The 18,312-nt window shown below is 40.8% G+C and overlaps 1 protein-coding gene and 1 long non-coding RNA gene across 3 annotated transcripts in view; one reads left to right on the top strand and one right to left on the bottom strand.

Moving 5' to 3' along the window:
* Positions 1-18,312, top strand: part of LOC147134650 (uncharacterized) — a 33,779-nt gene that overhangs the window by 2,045 nt on the left and 13,422 nt on the right. The window lies entirely within an intron of this gene.
* Positions 12,402-18,312, bottom strand: part of LOC147134649 (protein shisa-8) — a 67,624-nt gene continuing 61,713 nt past the window's right edge. The window contains exon 5 of the mRNA XM_086054855.1: positions 12,402-17,566. Coding sequence (XP_085910981.1) covers positions 17,064-17,566 — 503 coding nt within the window. The 3' untranslated portion in view covers positions 12,402-17,063. The remainder of the gene's footprint in view (positions 17,567-18,312) is intronic.

The following is an 18,312-nucleotide window of genomic DNA, read 5'->3' as shown; positions in this document are numbered from 1 at the left end:
AAAAGCAGAGTTTATTAGTTGTTTGCATACTGTAGGTCGGGGCTGCCATCATTCAAGCGCGTTGATGATGTTGGGATGTGAAGCTTTTCTCGTTTACATGTAAATCAATTGGAAATGGGTGGTAATTGTATGGTTATTGTTCCGCGCCAGCTGCGACCGGAGTGCTTCTTTAATGTCGAAAGATATGAAAGTCAAGCAGAGGAGGCGTACTGTATTGTCTTTCAAATCTTTGCGCTGCACCATTACGCTGACAATACAAACCAGTGGTGGAATAGTGTTCATCCTCCGCATTTTTCCTTGTGAGGAGAATTTCGGTTACTGCTGATATGGGTGGGGTAATTTTTTTTTTCTTCCTTCCTGTTGTGTGTAACACTACTAATTTCTTTTAATGAACACAAGCTAAGCAGTCGCAGTAAATATCTGACATCATCAGCCTCCAATATTGATATGTCAATTGCAAAACCCATCTTTGGGAGAATATATACAAAAATCATTTTGTATACCAACATTCGGTCCCTTGCTCAGTCTTTACCTATGCAATAGTGCAATATACAGTAGAGGGTTTGCTCTATGGTGAGTTGAGTCTCCGACCTTCAGGTTCGAATGCCAAGTCCTTATGAACTCACCCTTTGCTGCCCTTGAGACGTAAATGTCACACCATTTCATTCGATGATGTATTTCCACTCCAGGCTTAAAACATCCACATCACGGCGACCAGAAATGATGAATAAATCCTCATCCTACAATATGAATGTTTATAGAAGAAATTAAGAGTAAATTTGACGTAATACAGAAACTTGAAGAATCCCGAGGGACAGAGAATATGTTAATACTGTTTTTTTTTTTTTAAAAAAAACTGTAATTTATGTCTTAATTATATTGTGCAGAACAGACACTCTGTGTTATAATTTCTGTTTGGGTTGCTATGGTCAGATTACACTTTTCCTTCTGTCAAACCGCTGGTACCTTTCTCTAGTGGGATTACCAAGAACACAAAAATGACAGTCAAGTAAAACACACTAGCGGAGCTAATCCTCTATACTACATGCTCAAAAGATTTCCTCTCTGATCTCATGAGCGCCGAATTGTACCTCACACTTTAGAGGTTCTGCAATATTAATCAGTGATGATTTAACAACAGCAGCAAAATCAAATGAAATGTACGCATCGGAAGTTCCTTTAAGGTGAGCGTAGGTCTTGCCAAGAGATTATTATTTTTTTCTTTCACTGGCACTCCCAGCGACATCCTTGCAGTGAACTACATCACAAGGACTTGATGCTTCAATTAGCCTTTGATATGCATAATTAAGGGTTTCATGTACCGTTTTTGAAGGTTACCCTGGCACTTTGAGCATTAATTAATATGCACCGTACGGCTCATGGGAACGAAATGCTCCTTGCGCAGTTCATAGTTTGTACCATCCAAATAGAATGTATCACGAAATGCTGAAAATATGAATATACATATTGCTTGGTGCATATAATGTAGCTCGGTGTCATGTTGAAAAGTAGTCACGTCGACTGCTGATTATTCTTGTCCAGTCATGCTTGCTCAGGCATATCCGCTCTGGGTGTGAGTCAAATGGTCGCAGCAGCCTCTTTTTTTTTTTTTTAACAAATTCATCTCTGCACCCTTTAAGTCTGCCGCCTCCATTTTTACTTATCACCCTTTTTTACGGTTCTCTCCCTACGATCGCCTGTTCCCTCACTTCAGTCGGCCACGTGTTCATTTCCTCGAGCATGCTTTTCTTTCATTTGGACCTTCTTCCCCTGGTCTCAAAACTGTATTTGGATCCCTCTCATCCCTCCTGCCCGATTTGCTCCAAATTACCCGGAGACCTTTTGCTTGACTGCACTGTTTCTGCGCTTCCCAGGCGTTGTCGCTTCATTTCTCTCTTTCGCCTTCTCAACCCAGACTTTCCCACCTCTATCATTTGTCATCATCCATTTTGCTTCATAATGGCACGAAGCCTTCTTGTAACATTTCTTCTGAAGATGGCATTGAGCACTCATTCATGAAATGGTTGTTTAGTTTTTTCCGTCACACTTTGTAGTCTTTACGGTCAGATGTGACATTTTGCCCCTATTGCTGAAGTACAGTAGATTAGTGCCTGAGTGCTCCTGACAAAATGTTCAATGAGGTGCGTCCCGCGAGCGTGTCATTTCAAAGTTTGAGAGTCAAAGTCGTACTTCATTTCATTTTGGTTACTACTTCTTCGCTGAGTCCAGCTCCTGTCTAAGCATCTCCGCCAACCTGCTGGGTACAGCCAACCACCTGGCCGGGTCACCCATTTGGAATCGCTTATGTCAACAGCTGCTGTGAGCTCCTTATCTCTTGTCAAGCCACTGCCATGACCTTGCATATTTAATACATAGATGCATGAATACAGGGAGAAATGTGAACTGTCCTCGAGACCTTCTGCCGCATCACTCGGCATTCACTTATTTGCTAGAATGCCCTTGGCCCGGCCCATCTGGACGCTGCTGGTGAGGGCGCATGTGTGCATCTGCCTGCCTGTGTGTATTTGTGTGTGTGTGTGTGTGTGTGTGCGTGCGTAAGAGAGGATATTTGTGTGTTTGTATCCGTGGAAACCCACTCTACTGCTTTGAGCCGACTGATCAGTTTAAGCTCAGCAGGCAAGACCCTTAAACCGTGTATCACCTCTACAAAGTATACAGCATGTGTTCAGTGTTACTTGCATATTTATTATTAACATCTATTATTTCAACATGCACATTTCGGCGGTGATTTTGCATTAAAGGGGAATACAGTATGCAATATCACAATTTAATGGAAGATTAAAATGATACACAAAGCGTAGCTTCTGTCTCATGCCAATGCAGTGAATGGATTTCATTGTGATGACTTGGGGTGGAGCCAAGGCGTGTGAGGGCCACTCACTGTTGTAGTCATAGGCGGAGCGATTCGGTGTGGGGGCGGTTTTATGCAAATTAGCTGATCCATTTTCGGAACTAGACAAAAGATGTACTTGGTTATGAAAATCCACTCCGGAGCAGGGGCGGAGCCATGGGTGGGCCTGTGTACACCCAGGCCCACCCACAAAGTGAGATTCATGAAAAAAATATATACTTTTTACCAATTTTTTAGTAATTTATTACATTATTTTTGAATTTGTGTTTAATTGTATGTTTTTTTAATTTTATTTTAATGAATATTAAGATTGGTATAATTGTCTAAGGAAGATGTGAACTTCATATTATTCAGTTTGTCATTTTATTCTACATATACAACGTGTCGGGACACGAGCATTTTGCTCAGTGAGAGAAATATTCAGACCCACCCTAATTTTTCCAGGCCCACTAATTAGCCACATTCTCGCCCCGCCCCTGCTCTGGAGATCCAACTAATAATATAAAAGCAATTAATAATGTCTGTATATTTAACACAGTCATAATTCTGTATTAGGAACAGAAATCGCATATTAAAAATGAACATCAGAATTTTAGAGGCCACATACAAAGAAAACTACATTAGTACCTTCAGTAATAGTTGGTTCCCAGCCGTTTGTTTTCATACAAAACCACCCAGGGCACATATTCAGAACTAAATCACTAGTTGTCTCTACCTATATAGGTACCATGTGAATTGGGTCTGCATGGCAACGTTACCCCTCATTAGTGTGCATCGCAGTAGCAGAACTGTTGTGCTGTGTGTTACCCCCGGGCCTGTAAGCACTGCGCAAAGCAGGTTGAGGTCCGGAGAGGTGAAAAGGAAACATTGAGGTGAGGTTGCAGGAAATTGCATAAGACTGTGGAAAACTGCCACATCTTGTAGTGTCCTAAGTGGCCAAAACATCGCAATTACACGGCAGTTGATGACTGACCATAAATGGCCTATTGCGACAAAAAGATGCGTGCATGTTCTGTTTTTAACAGAGCTCATAGGCACCACGTGAAGGCAGCTTCAGCCTTGCTGGTATCGAGGCTGTTTTGATTCAGACCGTGATACTCTAAAATTAGAACAAGCCTGGAAGCTTTAAATTCCTCTATAGCGGCAGAAGCGTTCCATTTTGTCTTATCCCCCTTTCCTCCACTGGATGTCACTCGCTCAGGGTAGTGTTTACATGCTGCCTGCATGAAATATTTTGGGTGGTTTTCATATATGAATTGTGCTTAAAATGCACAAACCCTACGTTTCCTCAGTTTAAATAGAATAGCGTAACCAGTCTACTTAACTTTCAAACCCAAATTATTCGCAGTAACATTCATGCAACTTAATATGCTGTTTTGCACACTGTGCGGTTTAGACAGAACATTGAGGTACAACAATGGTGTAACAGTCAGGCGTGAAATGGCTGTCTACTCCGGCCTATTGTCACCGTGATAATGTTAACATGATGAGGTTAGCATTTCCTTTTTTCAATGGCAAGTGCATTTATGTCGTGCCTTTTATATTATACCTTCAAGGGGGACAAAATGCAATTACAGTATTGCCTCATTCACCAACACCCATTGTAATGATTATGGAAAGTATATGTTGTCTTATCAATAACACAATTTATTTGTATAACACATGCATACTACTATAAAAACGTTTTTATAGCAAAGATGTGTACCTACTAAAACACAAAATTGTAATGATTTACTGTATTTTCATTTTCCACTTTTCATAAATTCTTATGAAAATGTCAGAATAGCCAGAATGAACATTTGGCTTTTCTCAAATGGTTTTTGACAGTTCCTTCTGTGAAATTTGGGATACGTTTTAACTTGGAGATGAGGTATGGGATTCATTCAAGTGGAAGCGTGATGGCTAATGTAAGAAGAGGAGATGCTCCATGGCCTTTTTTTCATTTTCAACTGTGAAGAAGTTATTTCATGGACACGTATGTCCTTACCTGTCTGCTGTCAGATAAGCCAGTGCAAAAATGGAATAAAAAGTGGTTTCTTTTCACAGTGCAAAGGACATATAAACAACAACAGCCAGCATAACATTTTGTCTATTATTTCTATGTATGTAGGCTCCGAAAGTTGATTTATGTTCATCTTCAAGGCAGCTTCATTAGAATGATTGCGTTTAAGTATGAAGAATTATTCAGGCGGCTCCAATCAGCAGTATGAAAACAAATAAATGGCGCTAATTGACTGGAACATTTGCAGATCCTGTAGCTGTCAGATATCTGTGACGGAGTTTTAACTTGTTGGAATTTATATTATAGGGCTTCAAAACTTCACTTCACCCATATATTTAGCATCAATATGGTTTTAAAGGGGCAGAACATTTCTATTCGAAGTTTAGCTGAAGAATATTTTTTTTAAATATTGGAAGTTATTTCAAATTTTTGATCATTCAACAGGAGACACTTTTTTTTTTTTTTTAAATGACAAAAAAAAAATCCAATTTCAAATAACTACTATTCAAGAAAAAATAACTGGTGGAACATTGAGCTACTTGCCCCAAATTATTAGTCTAATAGCATAATTAATCGCCCAAGTCATGTTCAACTTATTGTCACAATATTAATAAAAATACCACTCGGCTTGTTCAGTTTTTGATTCTCAGTCATCCATATCATGGTAATACGCAAAGGTTGACTTAACACCACTGGACTTTTCTTGTTTGCTGTTGTGTTGTAGTTCCTGTTTTCTGAAAATGACTTAATTATGCTCTTAGGCTAATGGAATATAAATTCTCCTGCCAGCACTGCACTTGTTAATTCTTTAGGTAAAATGGAGCGAATTCTTTAGGCCAGTGACCACATGGTACCATCAAAAAAATACTTCTGCTTTCCAAGACCGACCATCGTGGCCAACATCAAAATACTGCAGCATAGTAGGCCCAAGTGTTCATCAAAATCCAGAGACAAATTGAAAACAAAAAATCATACCTAAATGAGTTTAACAAACATGTATTTCTTTAAAATGAGATGCAAATGAATTGAACTCAAAAGTTAAATCAGGACTGTACTTAGTGTAGTTGTACCACACTTTTAGAATCACTGCTCTAGGTCATCAAATAAACTACAGGTAGTAGACCACGAAGGATGTGAAAAAATGATGCAGGCATGCATGGTCAGCTAAAAACTAACGCAGTGTGTATAGTGGTAAAGCCTCCCAGCTGATTGATAGCGTTGGATTTGAGGTCAGTCCGGGTGACTGCCCAACAGTACTGAATGAGAGGCCTGATACCTGCAGACTGACTGATTTACTAGATAACTTACTGACTTCGCTCCCAAAAGTTCATTTAAAAGCGCACACACACAAACCGACTAATTACAGACATGTCCAATAATCATGGATTTCCGCAAGTTTAATTAATTTTGTGCAGTACGTCTCGGCTGTAGCTATCCATCAGCTTTATGTGCTGTCTGCTGTCCAGCGCTCCGCTGCTGATCGTTCCCCTTTAAAACAAATCTATTGATCGAGCCTTGTCTTCCTTTTATGAAGTAATCAGGACTGTTTGTAGCTTGTGTGTGTGTGGTTTTTTTTTTCTTCTCTTTGACATCTTTGTTGTTCGGGAGCGAGATTTTTAATTTCCGCTGAATGCATTAATCAACATTTGTTGTTGTTGTTGTTGTTTTTAAAGAACGGTCGAGATGACTATAGCTTAATCCCTGAGGTACCAAACAATCTAGTCAAGGTCACATTTACACCTTTGTAATGGACCGCGCTGCTTTTATTTTAGCATAAAAGTGTGATAAGATAACTTGAAATAAAGTACACTGGACGTACAGTAATTAAGTAACACAATGATTGTCGTTGTCCGATACTTCAAGATGGGACTTGCTCGTTGTAGAGAAACAACTGTAGGGCTACCAACTACATCAATATGACAACTACATTGGGTAATAGTTATAATCATTATGTTTCTAATAATTTCTTCATTTAATTGTTTCTGTCCTTATTCAACAAACTATATTGTTACATAAAAGAACTCCATTGTGTTGAAGACTGGTTGCTTTATACAACATGGTACAGAATTTGGCTTAGTTTAATTGTGCGTTGTGATGAGTGAGGTGATTTTTAATACCTTATATTCCATGTGAAAATCCATTTGTTTTATTTTTTATATTATTTAAGGGGGAATCAACCCAAAACGCATTGTTCTTAGCAGGCCCACTACTTTAAACACAGCATTCTCATTAATATTGCATTTGTGGAGTATGAGTTAAGCAGCAAAATTCACCCCTTTTAACCATCTCAAGGGGCGGCCATTTAGTCACTTCTGTCAACTGAAAACGACATCACAACTGCTCAGGTAACGACCGATCACGGCTCAGCTTCAGAAAACGGGTCAACCGTGATCGGTCGTTACCTGAGCAGTCGGGATGTCATTTTCAGTCGACAGAAGTGACAAAATGGCCGCCCCCAGAGATGGTTATAATAAACCATTTGGGGGAAAAAAAAAAGTTTTGGTTGACTTCCCTTTAAGAGGGGAAGCATGCAGATTGATCTTTATATAGATGAGGACATATTTCTCTTCAGGAGAAGTGCACCTTAATTGAGTTTATGAAGCGGTGAACGGTGCAGATTGACAGGAGGCATCCGTCTAAAAGTCCTATCAGCTCTCTCCTCATCATCTTCTCACCCTTTCCTCCATTCAACTCACTTACTGTCCAATCTTTTCAACCTCAGTCCTACCACTTCTCCTCACACAAATTCATATCTTGATGACCCTTTCCCAGCATGGTCTCCAATCCATTTTTTAGTCTGTATCGCTTCTGATGTCTTTGGGAGAATGTTTGCCTGTATGTTTGCAAGAAGCACGAAGACAACAAGGTGTCTTGAGTCTTGACACCTTCTGCTTTCATATGGACAAAATGTTAACGATTGCATGTGGGGATAAAACAGCAGTGTGATTATGTGTGCAAAAAGAAGCAGTTATGTTCCCTTTCATATGCACATGAGTTGACTGCCTGATGTCGCAGTTGTGGCGGTGATTTAAATAAATTCCCTGCCCACAACACAGTGCCTCAGAACTTCTTTTTATGAGCTGCTAACTCTGATTTAAAGCAGGAATAATTGCTGTTTGTTGCTCCAAGGCCCTCCCTGCAGTTCTGAATTGTAATTTACTTTTAAGTCACTGTGATTAAACAAATTATAAATGTATTCATTCACTAAGAACAGACATGGTCACACACACGAGAGCTTGTCATATACTGTACATTTTGACTTCAAGTAAACATTGACCTGGAGTGGGTTGATTCTGACTGACTTTATTTCGATTTGATTTATTTTTGTTTCATATTGTGTTTTGCTATTCTGTCCCCTTTGTTCAAGTCTTGTTTACTTGTTAGGGTTTCACCTGTTCTCCTCAGCCCGGTTTCTTGTGTCAACCAATCAGCTCACAATCCTGGTGTGGTCAGGCTGTCCCCTGGGATTTCTTTTTTTTTTTTTTTTTTTAACTTTGAATTTAGTTTTTTTTTGGGGGGGGGACTTGACCTGATAAGTAAATATTTAGTCTTTTTTGTGAATGTGACTTTATATTATTTCATATGATTTTTTTAAAATTATTTTCTTCATTACTCCTGCATCGCTATCTTGCCCCCCTGTGCCTGAGTCGTCCACTTTTGCCTCCATGACTCCACAGTGCAAACCTTATGGGAAAAAGAATCATGTTGAAATGTAAAATTAGTTTATTTGATCAAATAATTATGTATTATATTATAAAAATAGGTTACTCATATTTGTTTCATTGTATACAATCCATTACTAACCATTTATGGAATGAGATATATGAATACATGTTAGATAAATAAATATTTATGAACACTTTTCATTGACAGCATAATTCTTGCAACAAATGGACTCATGATAATGTGAATGGTTGGTAGGTCGGAATAAAGAACAGATGGGGTCATACTTTGCCCACCCTTGTTATATAAAACAGAATTATTATTATTATTCAATTAGAGAACTAACTTTTGCTATGGTAAAACATTTGTTTTGACTGTACAGCTTATCGTCATTCAAATGCCCCCCAAAAAAGATATCAAAACGGAGAAGTAGGAAAGCGGCCTTCTGTTGTTTGTGCTTTTTGAAAATGCTAATTCTTGCTGACTTATTGATAAACTGTTGCCACATTGTCCTGAACATTTAGAACGGATGTATTGTCTGTTTTGTAGCTCTATTTATTTCCTGAAAACGTTGTTCCACTTTCAACTGGTTTTCCCGCATGTAGATAAGCAAGAAGCATGGAGAGCTAATTGGTGCTTTCTTGACATTGAACAGTTCAATGGGCAATGGCCATGTTTGCTTCATGCTGTCAACTCTGCATCAACAACAGGACAAACTGGATTAACCTTCACACTGCTTGTGTCTCACTCTGGTTGTGCTCCCCCTTTGCAGCAACACTTGCATATGCCCTTTGGTTCTTCCTGCCTCTTTGCCTTTTAGTGCTTTATGTCGCCTTCTGTTCGTTGTGCGCGTCTCTCATCTTCCTTCCTGCGTCCCTATGCAGCTGGAAATGTCATCTCCCTTTTCTCACACGTCTTTTGTCTTGCCTTTATTCTTTCTGTATTATCTGGGACAGTCTCATTCATGCCATCATTTTCCTTTCGACGATGTTTCTTCAGAGGATTGTTACACCCCCTTACCTTCCTTCCTCTTTCCCCCCTCCTCATTCCCCTCCTCCTTACTTTGTGTGTGTTATTCCCCCCCCCCCTTCTGTCTGTCGTCTGTAGTCAATGGCTTTGTGTGGCGGCTCCTGTCTTATCGGGCTCTGTCAGGTGCCAGTTAAAATCCATTCTTTGGAAGGGTGCATAAAGGTGAGCTGGTAAAATGCCATTTCGCCCTTTTGTTACATTGGGAGGAATATTTTTTGGCGGGACACACTGGCCTACTTGGCAAGGATCTGGTTGTTTATCTAGAATGGGAATTAAGTATCCTCTATTATCGCTGTCTTTCTGACAATGGAGTCCGAATAGTCATCCATCAATTTTCTATAGTGCTTGTCCCCATTAGGCACTCCGGTGAACTGGAGCTTATTCCAGCTGACTTTTGGCAAGAGGCGGGGTATACAGTGTACCGGTCACTGTATTAACAAAGGTGAACCATTTGCACTTACCCAAAGCAATTACGGGAGGACATTCAAACTCCACAAGGAGTTCAGGTTCTAATCCTGAACCTAAGAATTTTGAGGCAGACGTGCTAGTCACTAGGCCACTTTTCTGCCTCAGAACATTCAATGAATCAGTGTTTTGTATCAAGCAAATGTGTTTTGTTGCTATTTTTAGGTCAAGTGTACATCTGTTTCTATTCATACAAATAGCTACCGGTAGTGTGACAGTGAATTGGAAAAGGTGACATTAGAATTTCTTCCCTTTGTTTATTTCATATGGGATGCAGATGTGTGATTCAACTGCGCAATTAAAGCGTGTAAAATAATTGTTTTTGTTTTTGAGTAATTTTCAATTTGTGATCGTGTTCTGCTCACACACTGCCACAGCACTTATCAATTCTGCAGGGCAGCAAGTGACGGTGCAAAGCAGGTAAAAGAGTGTGCGCTAACTCTGTTTCACAATGTGTGGCTTACTACCTAGCTAAAACTTTATTTTGCACATCACAAATCAAACGTAGGCTGTCAAATTCCTGCAGAGCGTCATATAGTTTTTGAATAATTAATTAATACATGCAGCAAGGATATCATTCATGTATTTCTTTTTTTTTTTTTCATCTCCACTTTTGCTGAGAGGAATTTCTTAGCTGATATGCCACATTAGTATAATGCTGAATAAGTAATGACTATGTAATATTGTAAAATCCTATGACCTGAATAAGAGCATTTACAATCTTGGTACCAGCCTGCAGGATATTCACCGCAGCCATCATGGGCAAAGAAATATTTATCCATACTGTATGCTCCGTTGCATTTGGCTTCGAGCCCCATGCCAACGTTTTAGTTCAAGCCCTTGAGAAACATGCATGAACTCATGACAGCTGCATTGTGTGCCAACCTTGCTTTCCATCCATCCATATTTTTCACTTGAATCGGTCATGAAGGATTAGGCATTTAGATTTTTTTTTTTTTTTTTAACAGGTGAAATACCAGTAATTTGTTTTAAATCAAAGACAACTTTGTTCGTCAGTTCTTATGAAACATCTTGGAGCCCCAGGACATTTTTGTTCCTGCTCAAATGGTGCATAAGCACAAAGGTCATACACTCCCCACCAAATGGCTTTCACAGGCTGTGCTGGTAAGAATTTCTAATAGTTTGCATACCTTATTTAGCTCCACGAGAGGAGCAACCAGGACGTTAACAGTGCCATTCAAAAATTGAGCAATATCTGTGTATAAACAGCTCTTATATTAAACATTAAACATTAGACTGTAGTTGCTGTTGTCCATTTTCTAATCATCCTGCTTTTCTCTACTCCTAGTTATCTATTTAAAAAAAACAAAATTAGTGATTCTTACATCTCCATAAAATACAGAGGAAGGATAATAGAAGCATCATGCTCTCTTGGTCTCCACGCTGTAATATATTTCAAAATGTGGAATTCATGTCTCAAAATACGATTGCAAAATAGAAACGGCTCTCTGTATGATGCAGCGCAGGGCTACACCAATGCAAACTACAACCACAACAATAAACAATAACTTAGAACGGAACTCAGTAAAGCACAGACCTCTTCCAAATCCAATTATTTGAGTCATTACTATATTGTTCACCTTCAAAACATATTGTAGAGGCCAGAGTTTTTGTAATTAGTATTGATGTGATACAAATTGAGGGAAAAACAATGTTTACCTCGTTTTGTTATCATTCCATGGGGAGGAAAAAAAGCGATTGTCCCTGCACATTTGATCGTGTTCTCCATGTTGATAACCCGACACACTCAAGCACTAGAAAACATAGTGCCAGCTCATAAGCCAAAGGAAGCGCATCCGGTTGAATCCCATGAGGATGTCTGAACAAATCAAGAGGCAACATGCCTCGTTTGAAGCTTAATACCTAAGGCTACACATTACAAAGAAAGGGAGAGAGCAGCAAGGATGCAAAAACAAACATACGGAAGTGCAATGCTACTGTGTGTTTTTATTGTCTTATTTGAGAACCTTCATCCTTAAATTACATCACCTTTTTCATCTCTTCCTGTGCAATATGTCAGTGGTCCCGGACATAAATTTATGTCAATGCCCAAAAGCTGTCATGGTGACGTTACCTTGCATATTAACTGTGGCTTGACAGAGCTGGAAGGAAGAAAATACAATGATGAGAAAAATAATTACATCCACGGGTACTTTGGATTTACTGCACTATAATGTTTGATACCACTGATTTCCTTTTCCAGTCCGATAGGAAAAATTTAAGATGGCCTTGATGATACCGATCTGATACCTAATACCGTACGTCTTCAATAAATGCAAATATTAAATGATAGCTTCATTAAAAAAAATCTGGTAGGCCTATTGCAATAAAATGAAGAGCAACACAAGATGGCGGCTGTATTTCACAAAGATTTATTCAAACAGGACACATAGGCTGACGCCATTTTAATCGTATTAGTATTTTTGTATGCATGAAAATTCATTTAATATCCCTTCCTCCCTAAAAAAAAAACAAAAAAACCTCCAAAGAAATTTGACTTGTTACAGTGTGTGACATCAGATGACCCAGTCTGCTTTAATATCTATAAAAAGCCCTTATATACTGTAAGCTGAGTACTCAAAACATTTCACAGCAGACAAGTGGTACAGCATACAGACTGTATATACACAGTTAGTACATAGCAATCAAAGGCAACCTACTGCTGCCTGGTACAATTTACCATGAAATAATGCATGATTCCATGTTGTTTGTGTTTTTTTTTGCAAATACAAATCTGAATCTTCCTCCCACCTTTCAACAAATGTGTTGGCAAAGCACTTTGATACAATGCAATATGTTATCACATTAAATACATGAGGGCGTGTGGACCACACAATGTCAAAAGATCACAAGCTTCAAACATATGACATCCTCTGGTAAGAAGGAAATGCGAGCCGGGTTGGGGGCGGATGAATATCGTGCAGCCATGAGTCTAAAATCTGGAAGCACTTCTAACTTTCATTGGTCAGATGAACATTTATATATATATATATTTTTTTTTGTTGTTGATGTTGTTGTTTCAATTCTTGAAAAAGCACAATACAAAACCAACTAACAAAAACAGACAGAAATCCAAAAGAAACAACGGAACCATACACCGTAATCTATATATTGCTAGGGATGATGGAGCCCAAGTATGTCTACTAGGTCGCATTCATGAAAACCTCTGGTAGAATACTTGCATGTTTCTTTTCGAGAGATTTACAAACAGTCATTTAGCGCCGAGCTGAGTCAGCGTAGCCATAGTTTGTCATTTATTGGGAGAAATTACACTCTAAGACCGTGAGCCAAAAACGACTTTTGGATGTCAAAGCATCAGTTAGGAATACTTGCGTTTCTCCCATTCAAGGCTTTTGGGCCTGTTTTTTGCGCCACAACACTGTGGACAATATACGGAAGATATCATTAGAATCGCACCTCTCTTGTGCAAGTATTTACATTGTCTTGTCCATCGCAGGCTTTTATAGCGGTCCATCCAGCACTGAAGAAGAAAAAACATGCCGCGGTGATTCCCGGATCCAGGTTGGAAATAGAAAACCTTTTGTTCACCAGTCCGCATCTCTGATGAGTTTCTCCAAAAGAGCGCAAGGGTAAAAAGGTCTTAAGCATCTCAATCCACAGCATCTCCTTAAAATGGAGGAGAAGCCATCTCAAAATGTCCCCGAGAGCTTGTTGAGGGTTCAAATCCTTAGCAGTAAACAGAGAGCGGCGGGTGCTGATTCCGAGTTCCACTCTTTACGTCCGAGGTCAGCGCTGCTCGAAAGACCTTGACAGAAATGCAAAAATGCTCAAAATGCTCAAACCGTGCGGATACAACCACAGACTGGTGGCTGTTTGAGAAGAGGGAACGGACCGAGACATGGTGTCATGTCTGGACGGAAAACCACCCAAGTCAACCCATTTTCTCTTGTCGCCTTAGAGACGCTCATCAAGCAACTAAACTCTTCCGACTCCATCAGTGTGAGGACAGTCGGGCACTTATTGCTTCCCTGACACATATTGCTTGTTTACTCGCCGTCAATCCCGTGTTTGTTCTAAACCTTTAATGCATTCCGAGCGGTTCAGGACAGACCCCCACGGAATATTTTCCGATGAAGTGACCCGCTAAAAGCGTGCGGGCCAAAAAACTCAGTGAGAAAGGGGAGGCCGTGACAAAGGAACCTGCAGCATGGCGCGTTACAGAGTGCGCGTGGCTGGCAAAAGCAGTAGCGCAAATGTGTTTGATGCACTTCCCATTGATGCTTTTGTATTCATGATCCCCCTTCTCAGCTGATCCCTTATTACAAAAGCATGCCAGCAGCACTGAGCACCACTCCAACAGCTCGCCTAACAGCTTTTTCACATCTTCGAGTGGTACGGTGGCAAAGCCATCGCCGCTGCGCAAGCGGGGCATTATGTTGCTAATTTATTCCCTCGCATTAAAGTTTAACTATGCCGCTTCCCTTTTTACCCCCCCTCTCACTTGTGTACATTGGTGGCTCCTTATTACGGAGATGCAAATTGGACAATGCGTCTGACTGACTTTGGCAGCAAAGGATGCACGCCACAAAAGCGTTGTTGTTCCACAAAACGGTCGGATTCCGATAATTAGTTCAATTATTAACTTTCTTTTGAATGACATTGAATGTAGAAGAAATAATATGATATAATAATCGATTTTTTTTTTGTGTGCGTGTCCATGTGTAGGTTTCAATTACTGTTACAGACAAAAACGCCACATGATGGCCACGATATGCAGAAAATTCTGCCCCGTTCGATCGTTCCATTAGCCGGCCATGATTTTCATTGAGGTGACTTAATTATTGGAAACAGTTGAACAACTTTGTATGTATGCATACACTGCATGATCAGCACGGAGGATAACTTGGTGGCACACAATGTGGTCATCCTTTGTCATGTATTTCTAAAATGCGAATTGCACTTGAATTGAGTTTAAGCCATTCCAAGTAATGCAGAATTTTTTTTTAACTTTTCTTCTAATTGCAGTGATTCGTTTCCCTTCTAAACTCTTATGGGAGACTCTGGAGGGAGATTAAGCTAGGTACAGGCGACTGCTGCTAGAGGGTTAGGATGGTCTTCTAGAAGGTTGCAAGGCAGTGGAGCTAGAAGAGAACAGGTGCGAAATTGTGTGTGACCCTGCTAAATGATCCGCTCCGATTAGGAACTAAGGTATGCGATGTATTCGCATGTGCCAGGCATACGAGATGCTCTGCGGCATGGCTTGTACACCGATGACACTAAATGAAGGTGAATTCAATTAAGTCAGCCTGTTGTGCGCTGTTCAGTGGGACTGTGGAGCAAGGAGGCTTAGGGCAGCTTTGGTTAAAGACGTTGTAGCGCACTAAAGTACTCTGCCGCATTTAGGAACATCCGCACTAGGAAGGTATGCATCACTGGACTCTTTTGACATGGATGCTGCGACGCGCTCGTGATTTTTCTCATTAGCGTCGGTGAAGCCGAAAGGATAACAACAGCAGCGTTGATGAAGAGGCCTCTCCAAACGTGTCCGTTGCCCAAAACACAATTAGGTGGCTCTTGGAAGATGCGCGTGGTTTATATTCATGATATTATTGAAACAGTGCAGCACCTCAGGGTAGGTGATAAATTGAAGGTTACGCATTGAGGGTTGCTCCACATTCATCATAATTGATTATATCGCAAAACTCAATTACAGGTTTTTAATCTCTCCTTTGAATTTTCTCAAAGGGGAAAGAAACCACAACCCACATAATGTGATGCTTGGTATTCAATTTCTCAGCAGTGGGCTACAAATAAATGTTTTTTTTTTGTTTTTTTTTGACTGTACATAATTGAAGTGTTTTCTGGTGTTGGACTTCTACGTCCAGCCAGCTGCTCAGCGCCCACTCAAAAGGGCAACATGAATACAGAAAATAATTTTGTCCAGTCATCACTCTTGCAACCATTATTTTTGGCCAAACTATCCTGTTATAAAGCCAGCATAGTTAAAGGTCTATATTAGCAATGACAGTAAATAGTTTGAATAGTTTTCCATTTCACATGCAATAGAAGTTGCACCAATTGAAACGGATAATAAAGAGTTTTTCCATTCAAGCATGCATATTCTGCAACAACTACTAAAACCATCATGCTGGTGTGCACACATTACCGTTCTAAACTCTTTTGATGACAAAGGGGACTTACAAAGACCTTGATAGTTGCAATCTTTTGCGCTTTTCAGCCATTGCGGAACATCGGCAAGTATGTTGAGCATTCGCGGGAACACAAGGGAGGTTTGACAGGAATTAGCATCTGCTGCAGCAGAGCGTTCTTATTCATGTGCGCGCTTTCCGAGGCTGTTGTGCGACGAGAGAAAGAACATTATGTATTTGTGCCTGCTTTGCGGGTGGAGGCGACTGCGGTCTCTGACGCTCCTGGGAACCCTCTGTAATTTTTGACAAGCGTGTACTCCGTGCCACTTGTGGTTCACATCCCTCTCATCCTCTTGTTTGCCCCTGGAATGAGGCAAATAACCCTCACCCTCCTCTCTGGTATGAATTGCCAGGCTGATCTCTCTCTCTCTCTCTCTCTCTCTCTCTTCCCCCGCCCCCCCAGGGCTGGAGGGTGGTGGGAACTGACAACTTGATGGCATTGTCTCTGATGATGGGAAGCTACAGTCTCAGGGGCAACACACTGCCCGAGCAGACTCTTATAGGACAAAGTGGGCGGATTGAGCTGGTGCATGCAGGGTAAATAGGACCTTCATGTGGGATTTCACATGAAGCGACGCCGAGTCGCTAGGGTGGGAACGGGTTGAGCGCTATGCCAACACACTGAGAAGCCGATCAATTATTTACATCCCGGCCGCCACCTTCTCGGCGTTGTCATCTTACAAAGCACACCCATGTTGTTATTCTCAACAATGATAAGGAAAAGGCAGTAAAAAAAAATGATCACACACGATATTTGCCTGCCCCTCCTGCAGTTAAGCCGCGGATATAAAATGATCTCGCACATGTTTGAAAGTGTGTCTTGTTTGAGATGTCTTCATGTTCAAACAGTGACTTCTGTTTTGCTGTTGGTAGGCAGTCCCTTGTGCTTGGGGTGCATGTGCGGCGAGTGGCCGTAGCCCAGCGGCTGGGAGAAGAGCTCGGGCAGCGTCTCGATGCTGAATTGCCTTTTGTTGGAGTAGGCTTGGCGCCGGCTGTTGGGCTGATGGTGCAGCGGTTGGTGATGCTGCTGCTGGATGGTGTGGTGATGCTGCGGGCCCTGCAGGACCATGTGCGACGCGGCCGGCCGCTGGACGTGGCTCTTGCTGGGGTCCCAGGCTTTGAAGGCCGAGCCGGACGTGAGCGGGTGGGTGTTGGTTTTGGATATCTTGGGCTTGGGGATCTGCGAGGCGTTGATGGTAATGGCCAGCGGTGCGTGGATGTCGGGCGGCGGGAGGAAGGACTTTTCCTTTGGGTGGAAGTTGATGGGCTGGAAAGTAGGAGGAGACTGGTGGTGGGTGTAATCTACCATCGGGTAGCTCTTGTAGTAGTCTCGAGGTGTTGTATCTGGGTTGATAGGAGAGGGGGAAAAAAAAGTCAAGGTTAATAGCTCTGTTTTGGTCGAATAACTCCTTTATATCGAGGTGTAATTACACTGTCGACCGCGAGAGAGTGGCGCACTTTTGCTCCATATACAGCAGTGGTTGCCTTCAAGTGCTTTATAAATACAGTTGAGTTAAGGTGCAGTAGTGCAATGTTGTGACGAGCCAAAAAAGGCATCATATTAAGTATACTATCACCTCATATCAGATTACTGTATTGATTTACATGGCAGAAAAGAAGTTAATTTGAAAATGACCCCTCTAGAGCAATTGTTTTAATACTTAGGCATAAAATGCCTTATAACTAGAGATGGCTGAGTACAGATACCAGGTCTCGTATCGGGCTGATACCAGCTTTATTCTAAGGTATGGCGTAAACATGGATGCTGCCGATACTATCTACCGATACTTAACGCAAAAAAAAAAAATGACATCGAGAAAGTCCTCTTCGCCAGTAATTGCCGCTATACTGTGTTGAATTATCTGCGTAAGAAAGAAAGATCTTTTTAACAGTTTCTTTTTGTGTCATTGTGTTGAATGAAATTTCAAATATCTGGAGCCACCATTTGGAGAGACCCAAAGGAAAACGAAAGCCCTCGAGCGGCAGCCACTGATTTGTTTATTTATTTATTTATTCATTTTTTAAAATATTTAGTTAGCATTCACTTTGTCTGTAACATTTAGCTGCACTGCGTTTCGCCACTTAAACAC

This window comes from Filicampus tigris, chromosome 16 (genome assembly GCF_054856515.1).
Source record: "Filicampus tigris isolate MCC_2025a chromosome 16, RoL_Ftig_1.0, whole genome shotgun sequence".
NCBI classification, from domain to species: Eukaryota; Metazoa; Chordata; class Actinopteri; order Syngnathiformes; family Syngnathidae; genus Filicampus; species Filicampus tigris.
This window is presented reverse-complemented; position numbering and strand designations above follow the sequence as displayed.